Genomic DNA, 17396 nt, shown 5'->3' on the forward strand with positions numbered 1-17396 from the left:
AGCCATTCAGGCGCCCCCCTGACTGGTCTTCTTTTAATCAACAATTATCTATAACTTTCCTCCATTCCTACCAAATGCAAAAATTTGTTATGGGGAAAAAAACAACCTTGAGACCATGTAAGGATAAGTCTTTTTAATATATTCCAATATTGAAGAACAAAGGAAAATAAGATTATTTTTAGGTGCATTTAAGTCTGATACTAAGTAGCTAATCCAGCATAGAAACCTTAGATAATCCTTTAATCTTTGTGCATCAATTTCTTCACTTGTTAACATGATAGTATAATATTTTCTTCCTAAAATAACTCAAGGCAGAAATAAATCATGTCAATAATTAAATCAGAAACCAGGCATGGGAAAACCTAGAAAAAACTACACTAATATTAAAATGCTAATGTTGATTATTAAATCAAGTATTCTAGATCAACTATTAGATTTTAAAAACAATAATACAGCAAATTCTAATATTTCTTAGAAGATGGCAATGTCATAAGCAAAGATGACATTTGTGAATTGCAGTATTATTAGGAAAACTTTAATTCCAGAATGGTGAATCAAAATGTATGTTAGTTGCATTCACTTATTAGAATGATCAGTTGCAAAAGACAAAGTAAATCCCTGTAACGTCAGTTTAGAGAATTAGAACAATGAATAACATTAAAACTGGAACTTTTTGGAAGTTTAATGTCAATCATTGAACATCAGAATATTTTTGGTCCCAGATAATGTAGCAGTATAGCAACGCTGATTATGTTCCAACTGACGCATGTTGAATTAACATATTCTAAAAAGTGCTCTTAGAGACAACTCTCTGAGACCAACTGGTTTTGATTCTTTTCATAAAAGAAGACTGTATAACATCTACTTCTTCAACAGATTGTCAAACTTTTCCTTGCAGGTCTCTAGGTCTCAGTATTTAAATAATGTTTATAGAGCCAACATTGGGAACTTCGGGATAAGACTTATAAACTGAAACTGAAAATGCACAAAATACCAACTTTTAGCAAATGAAAAGCAGGACAGATAGATTACCAGTATTGGCCCTCAAGATACCTAGTTGTACTCATGCTAAAAAGAATGTCCTGGGTTCTTCAAGTAGCAGTTTTAAATGTATTCTTTACTAACTTTCCTCAGAACTTTACTCATCTCACCTTGATTCTTTCCATCACTCATCCATGTGTGACCACACCTTCAAAACCCATACACTGACAAACATATCTCACAAGTGTATCTTCAACCTAAATTCCTTTTCTGCACCTCACACTTAGATAGTCAGCTTCCAGCTCTACATTTCTTTTGGGCGTCCTATAAACAGCTAAAACTCAACATGCTGTTAGCCACACTTATGATTGATCTTAAGCTTCTCCTTTTCTGGTGTCTCATCTCAGTGGTGTCACCAACCATTTAGCTGTATAAAATAGAAATCTTATTAAGTATAATATTTTCCAAAAATGTCCTCTTCTCTCCATTTCACCTGCAACTGTCCTGGTCAAGGTACCATGATCTCTCACCTTAATACCATCAGTTATATCTTAATTGTCTTCTTGAATCCTATTCTGCTTTTCTCCAACCCACTGCCATAGTGGCCATCACAGAAAGCAACTCTCTCCCCTTCTATGGTCAAACATGTAAAAAATACTTTTGTGTATATCCATTGCCCTTAGACTAAATACCAAAAACCTTAATATGGCTTATAGCAGGGGTTGGTAAACTTTTCCTGTAAAATGCCAGAGAGTAAATATTTTAGTTTTACAGGCCATTTGATCTCTGGTGTAGATATTCAACTCTGCTATTTATGGCACAAACACTGCTACAAACAAAACATAAATGAGTGTGTTTGTGTTCTAATAAAATGCTATTTATAGATACTGAGATTTGAATTTCTTATATGTTTAAGGTGCCCGCAAATTTTATTCTTCCTTTGATTTTTTTCAACCATTTAAAAATATACAAGCATTCTAGATTTGGTCCATGAAATATAGTTTGCCTACTCCTGGCCTTCAAAGTTCTGCTTATGTCTTATCTTTGTTTTGTTTTTGTACTTCTCTTGTTAATGTTTTCTACACATCTGCAACACTGTCCTTTTTCACAAGAAATTTGAATGTGCTGAAATATCTCTTCACTCCTTGGCCTCTCCTATTCTCAGTTTTTTCACTGGTTAAAATTCCTACTTATCCTTCACATCTCAGATAGAATTTTGCTTGGTTTGGAAGTATTCCTTGATTCCCCAACCTGAGTCAGATTTTTTTTTAATGTTTATTTCATTTTTGAGAGAGAGAGAGAGAGAGAGAGAGAGAGAGATACAGAGACAGAGACAGAGTAGACGAGGAGCAGAGAGAGGGGGAGACACAGAATCTGAAGCAGGCTCCAGGCTCCGAGCTGTCAGCACAGAGTTTGATGTGGGGCTCAAACTCAGGAGCTGTGAGATCGTGACCTGAGCTGAAGTGAGACGCTTAACTGACTGAGCCACCCAGGCATCGTTAAGTCATATTTTTCTATACTTATAGCACCATGTTCCTTCTATCAAAGCATTTCTCTCAGTTTTATAGGTGTTCATTTATTTGTGTGATTTACCCCTTTATATTCAACACCTTCTGTTAGACTTCTATGAAAGCTGAAACCCAATTTTTGGCTTGTCATTGTCTTTTCTGTATATAATATGAAAAAATTCAAGATGTATTCTCAAGTGAAAACATACTACAGAAGAATCTTGGTAGTACTCACAGGAGACTCTCATTTTATCATGACATTCATATATTTTAAAGAGAAATATTGATAGTCACATATGGCCTGTTGCGGCTAATGATGTAGGCTAGTTCATTCAAAACGTATTCACACACTTCCCTACCTTTCCTTCCTCTAGTCTAGAGGCTGGAAAATGAAACACCTTGTTGCCCTAAACAAATTCCTTATATGTTAAAATCATTCTAATCAAATTTTTTTTGATTACCCAAAAATGGGGAAACACACACACAGATAAAATTCACTTATTTTAACTAAAAATTCAAGGGCATCTGGGTGGCTCAGTTGGTTAAGCTTCCGACTTCAGCTCACAGCATGATCTTGCAGTTCATGAGTTCGAGCCCCACACTGGGCTCTGTGCTAACAGCTTAGAGCCTGGAGCCTGCTTGGGATTCTGTGTCTCCCTCCGTCTCTCTCCCTCCCCCTCCTCTCTCTCAAAAAATAAATAAACATTAAAAATATTCACAGAATTTGTGGAATATAGTGGCAGAATTTCATTAATGAGAAAACTGGCATCTCATAAGACTAGTGCTCGTAACTTACTTAAAATAGCTAAAGGCTACATCTTAAGACATTTTTATGCCATGGAGAGTTTTTACAAATTAAGTTGGCTGTTCTGTCCTTAGTGGCATATCATTATGCACTATACATCATCATTTACAAAAGTTTTTCTTTGACTCTTAAGCTAAATGGCAAGTGTCCTGAAGGGAAGAACAATACATAAAGGCACATTCCATCTTTTTACATTTTACATTGCAATGTATCTCTGTTTAAATATGAAATGTGTATTCTTTGCTTTAAAGTTGCTTTTTCTCTATAGTTTTATAGCATTGGCTGTAATTCCTGTTTCTTATTTCACTCCTCTCCAGTGGATTTTATTTTATTTTACTCCATTTTATTTTATTTTTATTTCAGCTTTATTACAGTATAATTTACACATAAAATTGGTAGACATGTAAAGTGTACATCATGGCGATTTGATATATGTATACATTGTGAAAGGATTCCCCCCATCTGGATTTTATTTTGTATTTGTATGTCTGCCTCTGAGTTAATTCTGCAATTGGAGACTTGCATCACTTAGGGTTTGCAGTACTGAGCACAGTGCCCATCAAAACCACCTATAAAGCGAACAACCAGTCAGTTTGTCAACCAGAGCAAGGACTCAAGAAATGTTTTTGAGCAATATTTTGAAGAGTCATTAGTTGAGAAAAAACACAAAAGAAAAGTGCAGATGAAAGCAAGTTTTAGGAAGTATTTTCTTTACTTTCTATTCCACTATAAGTGATGAAAAAATTTGTCAGCAAAAATTAAATGTTTGAAGTCTTATGTGAGACGTTATCCTGGAGTCATTTCTTTAAATTTACTTTTTGTTTCAATATTAATTTGCAACAACTACTGAAGCCTTGCTAACAACAACAAATATGAAACCACCTTTAGGGACTTGCACATATTAAACACCAGTTTAAAAATTGTAATAAAAGTGAATATCACAAATGCTGACTTGGAAAATGAATCAAGATATTCTTGGTTTCATAGTGATTTCTATGATTCAATAAAAGCTGTGGCAGAATAAAGTCATTTTCAGATTTACTGCAAAGATCTTTATTTGTTTTCACCGGTTACTTTGCTATTTGTTGAAAAAATTTTACTTTCATTAATATAAATGATAAAATATGGATTTCTTACATAAAGCTTTATAAATACTATAATTTAAATAATATAACCTTATTTATTATTTTAAATATATTATTCTATACAATCCACATATTCGAGTTGTTTAATATGATCTATAAATTTCTTCAAGGAAAGAATCATTAGAGATATGACAGCAAAGTCGTGAGTTTGGCAAAAATTTAGAATTAAGTAGCTGACCACTTTATTTTTGTCTATGATTTGATGTTTAAACAATTTTAATTATCGTGAAAGCTTTTACTTTTTCATATCAAATTAAATGATTGAAATTTCTCTTCAATGTCACATGAAGCTACCTTACAAATTTAATGAGGCAGAGGTAACTTATAACTGTATTTTGGGGGCTCCTGGGTGGCTCAGTCGGTTGAGCGTCCGACTTCGGCTCAGGTCATGATCTCACAGCTCGTGAGTTCAAGCCCCGCAGTGGGCTCTGTGCTGACAGCTCGGAGCCTGGAGACTGCTTCGGATTCTGTGTCTCCCTATCTCTCTGCCCCTAACCCACTCGCATTCTGTCTCTCTCAAAAATAAAAATAAACATTAAAAATTTTTTTAAAATTAAAAAAAAAACTGTGTTTTGCCATGCAAACATGAAATTGAAGATTATTACTCCCTAAGGTAAAAAATAAGTATACAAAAAAGAAAATTGGTGCTTTCCACTATTTTTATGATTTCATGTTAAATCATGTAATGTTAAATGGCAGTTGAAGTGAAAGAAATGGATGGATGGACAAGCTAAAACTTTCTGACTTTGCCTGATATAAGCCAAGATTGTACTTACTGTTTATTTTGTTTTGTTGAGATCAAATATATACAACCAATCAGGTGGACACAAAATCAGAATCTCTATAGAAAGGATTAATGGGAAGTGGAAATCCTTAAACGCAGATGTCTTCAGACTATGTATTTCATCTGGAGTACTTTTTCCTAAAGGGCTAATCCAGATCTAACACAACTGCTATGTACCAGTTCTCCCACTGGGCTGTGCTTGAACAAAATAACATTCTCCCAAAAATAGATTCAGAAAGGAACTTTCATTTCATGGTGGTCATTCTTTGTAACTACAAAGCTTCTGTAAAGGAAGCATCAAGGCGCGCCTTCAAGGACCTACCTTACTATTAAAAAAAAAGAAAAGAAAAGAAAAGAGTCTTCTGTGCAATGAAGAATATTTGGAATCAAATATGATATTCTGAAATAAGGACAATCACTTTGAACTTAATGAAGAAAGCTTAAAAGGAGATAATGAAAGGGCTGGAGAAAAGTCAGAAAATTAAAAACGCAGAAGGGAGAATGAGCAAATAGAAAAAAATATATTTTACATGTTCACATATTCCACAGCACTTTAGTCATATTTTCTACTAAAATAACCAAGACAAAATCATTTTGCTCATAAGTCACCTTTTATCTTGTTAAGTTACACTTTTAAAATAAGAACGATATTTTGTCAACTACACACCATACAAGGCCATGAGGATCAAAATCATTTGAAATAAAGAGTAAAGAGCAATGGTGATATGAGTTATTATAGTCACTATTAACAGTATAATTCATATTGTAAAAGCTGAATTCTTTATTCATATTCATTTGAGGGTTTCTTTAAGGCAAAATTCCTGTATGCTGATTTTGTACAGTTTTTCTCTTAAGTATATACAATTTGATTTTTTTCCCAAATTGAATTCCTTACATTCATTTCTGTTGGAACCTGGCTTCCAGTATGCCGAAGTAATTTGGAATTGTATTAGTATCTTCTACACGTCCATGATGTTGAATTCTGACTATAAAAACCTTCCACAATTACTCAAAATTATTTTATATGAATCATCCTAATACTAGAATGGGGTTTATATAAATATCCTATTTTTTAAAATTGCATATATTTGAGATAGATTCCAGCTATTCTTTCTCTCTCATTTATTTGACTTTTACTATCATGGAAATAAATTATATTAGTCATTCCTGATTAAAAATTACCAATATTACCCACACATTTCAGTGATTATAAATTTATTTTTTGGTTGTTTGCTCAATTAGCAATTTTTAAAGTGAATAAACATAGACAAATTTGACATTTCTGGTATGTTTGTTCTATTTTTATTAATCTGTAGGTTTAAAAAATATAATGTGCTTATTCATCCTTTGTTAATTATATGCATTGTAATACATTTTCCCAGTATGAAGCTTATCTTTTCTGTTTGGATTTGCTCTCTTTTTGTCTTAAATCCTACTCTAGCCATACATACAGAATGGAATACTGAGTCATAAAAAAGATTGAAATCTTGCCATATGCAACAACATATATGGGCCAAGAAGTTATTATGCTAAGTAAAACAAGTCAGACAGAGAAAGAAAAATACCATATAATTTCACTTATATGTGGAATTTTTTTAAAAAGAAAACAAACAAACAAACAAACAAGACAGAAATAGTTTCATAGATACAGGAAACAAATTTCCTGATTACCAGAGGTGGGGAAAGGTTGGGAACAGGGCAATATAGGTGAAAAGGATTAAAAGGTACAAACTTCTAGTTACAAAATAAATAAATCATGGGAATGTGGTGTAAAGCACAGGGGATATAGTCGATAATTTTGTAATAACTTTGCATTGTGACAAAAAGTAACTAGACTTCTCAGGGATCATTTCATAATGTATCAAAGTATTGAATCACTAGGATGTACACCTGAAACTAACTAGGTATTGTGTGTCAATTATATTTTGATAAAATAAAATAAAATAAAGTTCTGGTGATTGCATTTAGTTGAATTTTTATGCACCCCCTTCCTTGTCTATACATACTCATCATTAAAAATTAGGGAGAAAATAGTACAATAACATAAAAATTGATGAAATAAGGGCAGAATGTTAAAAAAATCTATGTTTTCCAAAATGCTTTATTTTCCACCACCATTATCTATGACCATGAACTGGCTAGTGTTAGAATGACCATATGGCATGGGATGATGAAAAAGGATTCTGGAATGATAGGAATAAAAAAAAAGGAAACTCTTAAGTAGGTATGTCCAGTGATCAAAGACTGAAACGCACATCAAGTGATTTTGGTGGAAATCTGAATTATTTTGTGTGTGGAGATATATCTATATATATATACATATATATATACATATATTATATTCATTCCACATGCATTTCTTCCAGGGAAAAATTTTTGAACTGAACAGCCTTAATAAAAATGTGGAAATTTGAAATATGCCTGTCTTTTCCTCTTTTTTTTTTTTAATATTTCTGTTTTAGATTGGCAATGGAATAATAGCATCCTTGAATGCTTAAATTACTTAATGTCATCAAATCATTTCAACTTAGATTGTTATGTAAGTGTCCACTCCAACTACCAATCAGATCATGCCAAAGAAATCTAGTTTCTTTAAAATAATTTAGTGTTCAGGTAAATCTACAGGAATGCCATTAGTCTTCGCAATCAATTTATAATACAATGTGGCAACATTTTGCTATTTATTGGGCATTTAACATTACATGTGAGAATTCTCTTGCAAGGTAAAATATTCTGATTTACATATTATACCAGAATAACATAAAGTTGTATATAGCACTGAAATAACTACTATCATAAGTGAAGATAAAGTTTTAGATATGATAATACATTTCTAAAGTGAAATATAAAGGCCTTAACAGATTTCAAATCCATGTTGCTTTAAAAAAAATCAAGTATGCCTATGGGCTGAGAAACAAAAATCATGTTGTACTCTTATGTTTCATTAAGTAGCAATTTCGTTTAATTTAAAATTAATTGCAAAGTTAGAAAAATATGACTTAAGGGTGTTTTTCTATACATTGCTACACTCACTAATGAAGACTCTCCATGTGCCCTTCATTTCTCTATGTCCTTGCTGCTTTCCCCTCCCCCAGCTCACCCACAACTCTCCCAACTCCAACACATGTGTTACAAGTTTACCAAAAGTTTTTTTTTTTCTTTTAAATAAAATATTGCCAGTAAGTTTGGATTTTTATCACTAAGTCCCTGTACATTAATTGGTCAATAGTTCATGCAGATCTTCTCCTCAGGTATATTTCTAACCTATTTTTAACATTCAGTATGGTCAGTATAATTTCATGGTCTCACTGGTTTACTTATGTTCATCTTGACAATAAGAAATATTAGAAAATTCTGAATATGATACCGTGCCCATAGAAGGTACTGGGATTAATTAGAAACTAAATATATTATATTGGACTAACCATATTTACTTATGTTTTAGGAGACATAACTTCGTGCATATCAGAATCCACATTACTTTGATTGTAGTATAATGGGAAGGCTGGAGGTGTTTGCTTTAGATCAGATTTCTAATGCTGACTGTATTGCAAATCACAATAATTTTGAAAAGTTTCTTGGCTACTCCATTTTTATTTATCTATAAGACGAAGGTTTTGGACTATAGTTTATCTCTAAGTTCCTCCTAGCTATAAAATTTGTTTAGAGTTTGGTTGTATCCAAACTTAACAGAATGGCAAGCTAACACTGAGAAATTTTAAGTGTTTTTATCTTAAGTCTTTGGTTTCTATAGCTATTCTTTTTAAGATTCACCTTGGGATATTTACTAAATGCAGATTTTCCACTACAGACTGGTGGAGTCAGAATAACATATGCATTTTAAAAAGCTTTCACAGTATTTCTGACATAGTTACTCTTGTCTTTGTTATTTCATAGTAAAATTTAGAAATTTGAGAGAGAAAATAGTCCTTTTTCCTTTGCTCACACATATACAAGGGTGTATGAAAGTTATAGTTTTAAAAGCCTGAAAAATAAATGATATATTGCTTTGTTGCAAATAACTGAATATGCAATAGGCAGATCAATGTGTTTTCACATTTCATTATACAATATTACCTTTTTCCTTTAGGGAAACTGGAAGCTTCACTTCTTTCCCCTTAATAGGCTCTGGAAAAAAAACAAAACAAAACAAAACAAAACATTGAGCCTTTATTTGAAGCCAAGATAAAAGGATTTGAGAACACATATATAATGGAGTCAGTGAGCTATAAGTAAGGTGAACTTGGGTGGAACTTATATAATGTTTTCTTACAAAAATGATTTTAATCATACAGAGACAAGGAAACAACAGTATAGAGTACAACAATCCATCCTCCCTGATCATTTTCATTTAAAATAAACGTAAATTGTCAAATGAGTTACAATCTATTTGTTCATTTAAGAGAATGGGCTTTGGATGGATAGGAACTTATTTTAGCTGTAATTTTTTAAAAAACATATGGCTTCTAGAAGTCTCCCAAACTGTTATAATCAGCACTAAGTTAGTTTATTTCTTTCAGGCTATGTGATTATTTTTTTTTAAATAAACAAATGGAAAACCCTGCATCTGTCATGTAAATGTGGTGCTTCAGTCATCAGACTCCAGTCAAACACATTTCAAGAATAAGACAGAAATAAAACACAAAAGCCAATTTTATCTATAAACTCCCACCATCGTAAAAATGTGGCCCTTAGTTTAAAAAAAAAACTTTGTTTATTCTACCAGATTCAAATATAAAGTGATTCTAATCATATCATGTGTTCCAGACATATATGTGGGTGATGTCTTGAATAGGATCATACTTCCTCAATAGCCTATGTAAAAGATAAACCAGTTTTCTGCCTTGTCTGCAACATATCTCAGTAAACATTTTACGGACAAAAATTACTTTCGATGCAGTGAGAAAGGAAGGGAAGGGGAATAATCTATCCTTCCAGCCCTTTGTTCTATTCCCACCTTATGGTGTGTGTGTCAGGGGGAGAGTGCAGAATATGATGGTGGGACTCGTAAATGAATATCTCACTCAAGCAATTGCTTAGAATTGAGTCCAGGTGACTTTGGATAGTGTCAAGAATGGACTTAGGAGTTCTGTTGAAAAGGCTGTGTCCCTCAAAGCAAGATTTTCTTGGTAGAAAATATCCATATTTTCCTTTCCATATCCTTAAATATCCATATGTTTGCAGAATATTTTTAAATGGCTTTGGTGGCAAGGAAAATTCCGTGTTGCCATTTAATGTGCTAAGTATAAGTAGGGCCTATTTTTTTTTCTGTATTTCAGCATCTGAAGATGAAATCAAGAGCCATGGATTGAATAAACAGACTGAGAAGCTTCATTAACTTTTTTCAAGCTAATGGGGGTAATTTACTGCTTTTGCATTTCCTGGCTAAACCAGAAAAAAATAATAATGTATTGTGAAATGAGAAATGTTGGTGGGGACAGATTCCTAGTGGGGTGGGAGAGTGCAGCACCTGGAATTTCAAGTTCAAGATGCAGCATATTGATTTAAGTGGGGAGGTGTATATGTTTGCGTGAGATGAAAGTAGTTATAAAACACAAGAATGAGGGAGAGAACCCACAAGACTGCTTTGATATTGGTGGAGAAAGAAAGAAGAGGTGGAATGCAAATTTATAATGTATTTGAAAGTCATAAACTCCTCACTTTAAATGTGGTGAAAGTTCACCAAAGTCGGACACTCAACTGACTGAGCCTTCTAGGCCACTAAAATTGATTTAAAAAAAAATGTCCATTTTTGAGAGAAAGAGCACACTTGTGTGTGAGCAGGGGGTGGGGGAGAGGCAGATAGAGGGAGAGAGGGAGAATCCCAAAACATCCCTCACTGACAGCACAGAGCCCAACCTGGGGCTCGATCTCAGAACCATGAGATCATGACCTGAGCCGAAATCAAGAGTCCCACACTTAACTGACTGACTGAACCACCCAGGCTCCCCAAAAGTGATTTTTATTTCCAAGTTCAATAATAGGAAGATGCCTTCTGCTCCCAGGCTGGATCATTTCTTGCACTGATTTTCTTGAAGGTCATTTCCTCTCAGTGTCCATTTTGATTTCAAGGGGTTTTCACCTGATTTAGGAAGTCCACAGGCTGAAGTAGGAAAGGAGTGGGATATCAAATCTTACCCAAACTGTGAAGAATGTTATATAGTAATTCTGTACTTGTATATTAGGAAGGATAAGGATATTGTTGGCTTGGGTCAGCTATTAAGGTATTTTTTTTTAAGTCATCTGTATTGTTTGTCAGGAGCAAAGCATTGGAGAGCACTTTTTTTGGTGTGATTTTACAAATATGGTAGTTTCTTTGTGTTTGTCCAAGAGCCTACAGAAAAGCTTATGAATCTTGATTATCAAGATCTAGAGGTGCTGGTTGGATCAGTCAGTTAAGCATCAGACTTTGGCTCAGGTCACGATCTCGTGGTTCATGACTTCGAGCCCCACATCGGGCTCTGTGACGACAGCTCAGAGCCTCGAGCCTGCTTCAGATTCTGTGTCTTCTTACCTCTGCCCCTCCCCTGCTCACACTCTGTTTCTATCTCTCTGTCTCTCTCTCTCTCTTTCTCATAACTAAACATTAAAAAATTAAAAAAAAAGATCTGGAACATATTTAAAGATGCTTGGATATAATTTAGAATTCTCAAAGTCATCTGGGCAAGGAGGTTGTGATGGAAAAAAAAAATTCACAGAAGAATAGGAAAATGGTTTCAGGTTTTTAATCCCTCTACACTGCCCCAGATAAAGGCAGTAATAAACTAGGGTGAGTGTCCACAATGAACTCTAAATCATTGGGAATCAAGGTCCTCAGACAACTTACCTCATCCTTAGCTCTATCTTTTGTTTGTACAGGTGGGAATGGCCAAGAGAAAGCATGTTTATGACAAATAGAAATTGGGGGATCATCATGTGCATGGTCCCAAGCATCAGAATATAAGGAAAGACAAGCTCCACTGAGAATTCTCTGGCATTAGATCCAAACATACACAGGCCTGGGTCACAAAATTAGAAAATACCTCTAACATCCATCATATTACTCCAATACCAGAGTAACCTAAGAGTGCTACTATTGTGGTCTCAGTAGAAGAGAAATTAATTAATCTCTTTGTTGCCTTGTTTGGGTTCAGTCTGCAGTGCCTCAGACCATGGGTGATTCTTCCATCATCATATAAATCAGACTAGCTGTTACAAGTGACAGTAAGATAGAGAATATAACCAATAATAGGCATGTCTAACAGGATTGTCTGGTTTCTTGATGTTCAAGGCCACACAGGCTTCTGCTCTTGCAGGTGTGTTGAGAGGACTTAGGTGAGTCCACTAACCAAGGGAAGTCAGTAGCTGAACCAGCAGCAAAAGCCAGCAAGATGTGTCTTTCTCCTGCTCTTTTTTCTTCCCTACACCTCTATCTTCTTAAATAAAGGCACAGTCTAATCATGTTTCCCTAAATCCTTAATTTGCTCATGGCCATCACATTCCCAATAAATGGGGCCTCAAAGGATTTCTGGGTGATAACCCGAGGTTTATGAGTTGTAGCACTATTTCAGTATGTATTCTAATGTGTACATGCAAGTGGAATTGATGAGACTGGCAAATGTAGGCAAACTTGTAGCAGCTTAATAGAAATAACTCACAAAATACAGTGACTCCAATGCAATAAGTGGATTTTTTAGCAAGTGGAATTGCTGCATTCTGATTCTGCCACAGTTCAGCAGCAGGCTTCAAAGAACCTCTTCAAATACAGTAATATGGCAGAAGTGTTTAATGTCCCTGAAATATTACAAGTAATGCTGCACTTTATTCTTTGAATTTTTTTGTAATGATAAATTATACTCAGAAAACAAAGGAAAGGTGGTAATAAAATTCTTCTAAAATAGTATCTAACTTATACATAACAAAGACATTTGATGGCATTAACACAATTGAATAATAAGACAGGTGCATTTGAAATAGTTCTAAATCACTAATCATATGCAGTGAACCTTTATATACATAATTTTCTAGTGACTGTGGAGACATCTTGCAAAATACAGGATTTAACGTTAAAGACAAAGTATTCACTAGGAAATTGCCTGAAATTGTACATTAATAACAATAACAACAAAAATAGAAATTACAGGAGTCTGCTTAGTGAAGTGGTTAGTGTGGATTTAAACCCCCCAGATCATATTTTCCGGGACAAATTTTTACAACTGCCATTTCCAACTAGCTTAAGCTTTGGCACAAGTGAAGTCTTTTAAGTAGTAGTTTAAATCTTTGGTAATCATCAGTGCCTCAAAGGTAGTTTTAGAGGTAAGCTCCAGTCTTTCTTTTGAACTGCTTTTCTTGTGAACAAATAATATAAGGCCCAAATATTCCTGTGGCATAATTGTGAACCCAAATAAATGTATCTCACACTACATTGGAAGGAGGGAAGGTTTACTTCGTGCAAATTATGGTTTGCAAATCATATACATATATATTTATATATGTGTGTGTATGTATCTATCTATCTATCGATTCATCATCTAGATATAGATATCCCTATATATCTCCATATATATGTTTGGATTTTCCTGGTAGTGTGTTTCAATGACACTTCAGTTCTCACACAATCAAGGAAAATAATCTCATTAATTGTCAGATAAAATGAGAAAGGAGAATGAGGAATCTCTCTCAAAGTACAGATAATCACTGGAGAAAAAATAGACTAAACTCTTCTGTGGGAATTAAGGGGAGCCCCTCCCCCCAATAGCTAAAGGACTAAGACTATATTTACATACTGCAGAGCCAATGTTTCTGAGTCAAATAGATTTTTCAAACTTAGGTAATGACTCTACACTCAAAGAAAAATTGCTTTGAAGAATAAAAATATAAGAACCTTATTTAAGGAGCAGTTATCTGTGTTAAAATGAAGAGATGGACTTTAGTGTCTGAAAGACTGAACTTTGATTCTTGTCTTCACCTCTTACCTATGATGTTATACTGAGTATCTTACATTATCTCTGCCTCAGCTTCCTTGTTTATAAATGATTAAGATCTCAAGCACAACTTGCTAAAGCAAAATGTATAAAGTAGATATCAAAGAGCAGATGCCCTGCTTCGTTCAAACGATTCTTACACATTTGCCTGGCTAATTCCTCATCCTCCTACTTGAATTTAATATAACTTCAGGAAAGCCTCCTCAGATGCCCCACACTTGACTAGAATCCCCCGTGGCAGTCTCTTATAGCACCCTGTATATCTCCTCTATAATTCTTATTGCTTTAATTAATTATGTAATTAATACTATGAATTCCATGAAAGCAAAGACCATGACTTTCTTGTACTCCCTATGTCTGGTGAGTACATGTTCTGATTATCGCATACTAGATGCACAAAAAGTAATTATTAAATGTGGTACTTATCTATCCACATAAATTAATGTGAATAACATTAACTCTTGATGCTTAAATAGGTGGTATTTCAAATAATTAATAAAATATACACTCACATATATATGTGTATATTAGATTATAAACATGTAAGTATACGAATTCAGAAGAGAGAATTCAGTGAAAGTTGAAATAGATAGAGAAGGCTTGATGTTTTATGCTTGGAAAGAGACCTGGGCTTTAGATGGACATAAAGGAAAGTCAGTCCATTCCAGAGATTGAAAATGCAAAATGTAAATAAGAATGTCATGCTCTTTCATAGTAACATAGAGCCAGACAAGACTCAAGCATACAGAACTTGACTAAGAGTCTTGGAAAAGAACAATTCAGAACTCTAATTCCAGAGTCTTCCTCCCTATTACCGGCTTTGCCGTCTTTGTTTTCCAGTGATTAGCAAGTGTTTGCATAGATTCTGCACTAAATATATATTTTATGAATGCATAGAAAAGAGAGAATCAAAGCACATAGGGCAAGTTCTTTCCATAACTTTTACTTTCCTTCTAACTTTTTCCCCCTCTTCTCATTCTTTAAGGAAAAATCCTCTTTCTTTTTTCTTTCTTTTAGAAATTGTAATCAGAGCACTTTTCAACTGACAATGAACTAGAAGAAAGTTTTTGAGGGACATAGTTTTCAAATATATGAATGTGACCTGTGAAGTTTGGGCTCACATATCTGCAAAGGAGATGACTCTAAGGTACTATGGACTCTTTCAGATAGTTTTGCTAATAAATTTCTAGTATTATATCAAATACTAGTGTTACATCAAATTGACTCTATTACCTTTATCCTTCAAAACTGAGGAAGTCTTCCCGGATTTTTCTTTTTTAATTTCTGCAAGAGGAATCATAGGGAGAAAAGTTTATAAGGAATCAGAGAGTAAAAAAAACTGCAAGTTTTTCATGGTTTTTTTTTTTGTTTTTGTTTTTGTTTTTGTTTTTTTTACTGAGGCTTAAAGACTCAGAGGGGCTCTGAGTTGATATTCAAGACAGACATATCAACTGGCACAAGTGGCCTCTAAAACACATGCAAAATATGCAAAAGATACAAAATAAGCCCACAAATTATTATCACAATTGGAAGATTATGATAGACACATAAAAGATACAAATAAAATGCTATAGGCTTTGAGGAAAGAAGATATAACAATGGTAGCTAACATTGTCTATACTATATATCATAGGGAATGCTCTCTACTGTTTGGTCCTTCAATGTTCATAACAACCCTGTATGGTAGGTAGATCCTGTTACTATTTCTGTTTTTCACATGGAAGGATTAAATAACTTTTCCAAGGTCATGTGGCTCATGACAGGAGACCTGAGATATAACTGATATTTTTCTGTACTCAACCACAAAGGTACTGGCTCTTATAGCTGAATGATAAGATCAGGAAAGGCTTTGGAAGGCAGGTGATACTGAGGGAGACCTTGAAAATGGAAAAGGTTTAGAGAGATATAGATGAAATGGAGAGAAAGACACATTTTAGAAGGACAGCAGAAAGAATGGGGTGGCGTGAGCTGGTCATCTGTCCATTTGCTGAGTCACCTGTAACCAACAGAATGTAATGGAAATTATCCTATGTGATTTCCTGGGTTAATCATGAAAGATCACGCACTTTCCATCTGCTTCTCTAGGGACAGTAACCCTGAGGAAGCGAGTTGCCATGTCAGTAATCCAACTAACACCACCATGTTGGAAAAGCTACATATACACAGCCCAGTCAATAGCTCTAAGACTATGTTTGATTACAGGCACATGAGATACCCAAATAAAAACTGGCTACTTGATCCCTCCTAAAATTCTGACCCTCTATATCATGAGCACAGTAAAACTAGCTATAGTTTTATACTCCCTAAGTTTTGGAGTGGTCTGTACACAGAAACAGCACTTGAAACCACCAGCTAATAAATAGCAAAATATTGCAGCGTGTGATAAGTTCTCCAGCGAAGCTCCATAAACAGTGAAACTCCGTAAACAACAGAGAAATGATTAATTAACTCTACTTTATAATTGAGATGGCTTTCATGAGAAGATGCCATTTGAGTATAAGGCTCCTAAATTGAGTAGAGTCTCACTGGTTAGGAAATGTCAATTTAGCAATAAAACTGGATGTAGGATATAAAACAGATGAAAAAATGCTGAGGATAGCTTCTGGAGTTGTACATGTTTACGGAAGGATAATCTGCTATCAATTGAAATGTAAAATGTAAGAAATAGAAGACTTTGGAGAAAGATATCATGTTTGTTTTGAATATATTTTGTTTCATGTAGCTACAAGACACCCAAAAAAGCAAATGTCTAGCAAATACTTGGAAATACAGGTGAACCACAGATAATTTGCAACTGTTGCAGAAGCAAAGCAACCTGCAGTCTCATTTATAAATGGAAACAAATAATACAATCAGTAAAATGAATTTTGAATGCCCCAACAAATCTTATTTACTTTATTTATACATACTGACCCTACTTAGTGAATAAACTAAGTATACAAAGGCAAAATAAACCAGAAAGTTAAAAATTATTTTCTTAATAATACAAGCAAATTGAAAAAGAGACCAATGGGTTATAATTTTTTACTTGTATGTTTCAAATCTGATCTTATATAAATTGCCAATATTGAAATATTATTCACCTATTGGTGGTAATAAACTTAATTTTATAAATTTTGCTTAGCTATTGCAAGATGTTTAAAACTCACACAAACTGTGTTCAAAATAGCAGTGCAAGTCAAGTTTCAAAAACTTACTGGGTAAAAATTG

The 17396-nt window shown here is 34.0% G+C and overlaps 1 protein-coding gene and 1 long non-coding RNA gene across 2 annotated transcripts in view; one reads left to right on the forward strand and one right to left on the reverse strand.

Moving 5' to 3' along the window:
• Positions 1-15327, forward strand: part of LOC132667599 (uncharacterized) — a 63227-nt gene extending 47900 nt beyond the window's left edge. The window contains exons 3-4 of the long non-coding RNA XR_009605255.2: positions 10503-10581; positions 15204-15327. This is a non-coding gene — a long non-coding RNA (uncharacterized LOC132667599). The remainder of the gene's footprint in view (positions 1-10502; positions 10582-15203) is intronic.
• TRDN (triadin) overlaps positions 1-17396 on the reverse strand; it is a 388244-nt gene that overhangs the window by 85251 nt on the left and 285597 nt on the right. The window contains exons 23-24 of the mRNA XM_060616557.3: positions 15420-15470; positions 9301-9351 (exon numbers count right to left, since the gene is read on the reverse strand). Coding sequence (XP_060472540.3) covers positions 9301-9351; positions 15420-15470 — 102 coding nt within the window. The remainder of the gene's footprint in view (positions 1-9300; positions 9352-15419; positions 15471-17396) is intronic.

This window comes from Panthera onca, chromosome B2 (assembly GCF_046562875.1).
Source record: "Panthera onca isolate mPanOnc1 chromosome B2, mPanOnc1 haplotype 2, whole genome shotgun sequence".
Lineage (NCBI taxonomy): Eukaryota > Metazoa > Chordata > Mammalia > Carnivora > Felidae > Panthera > Panthera onca.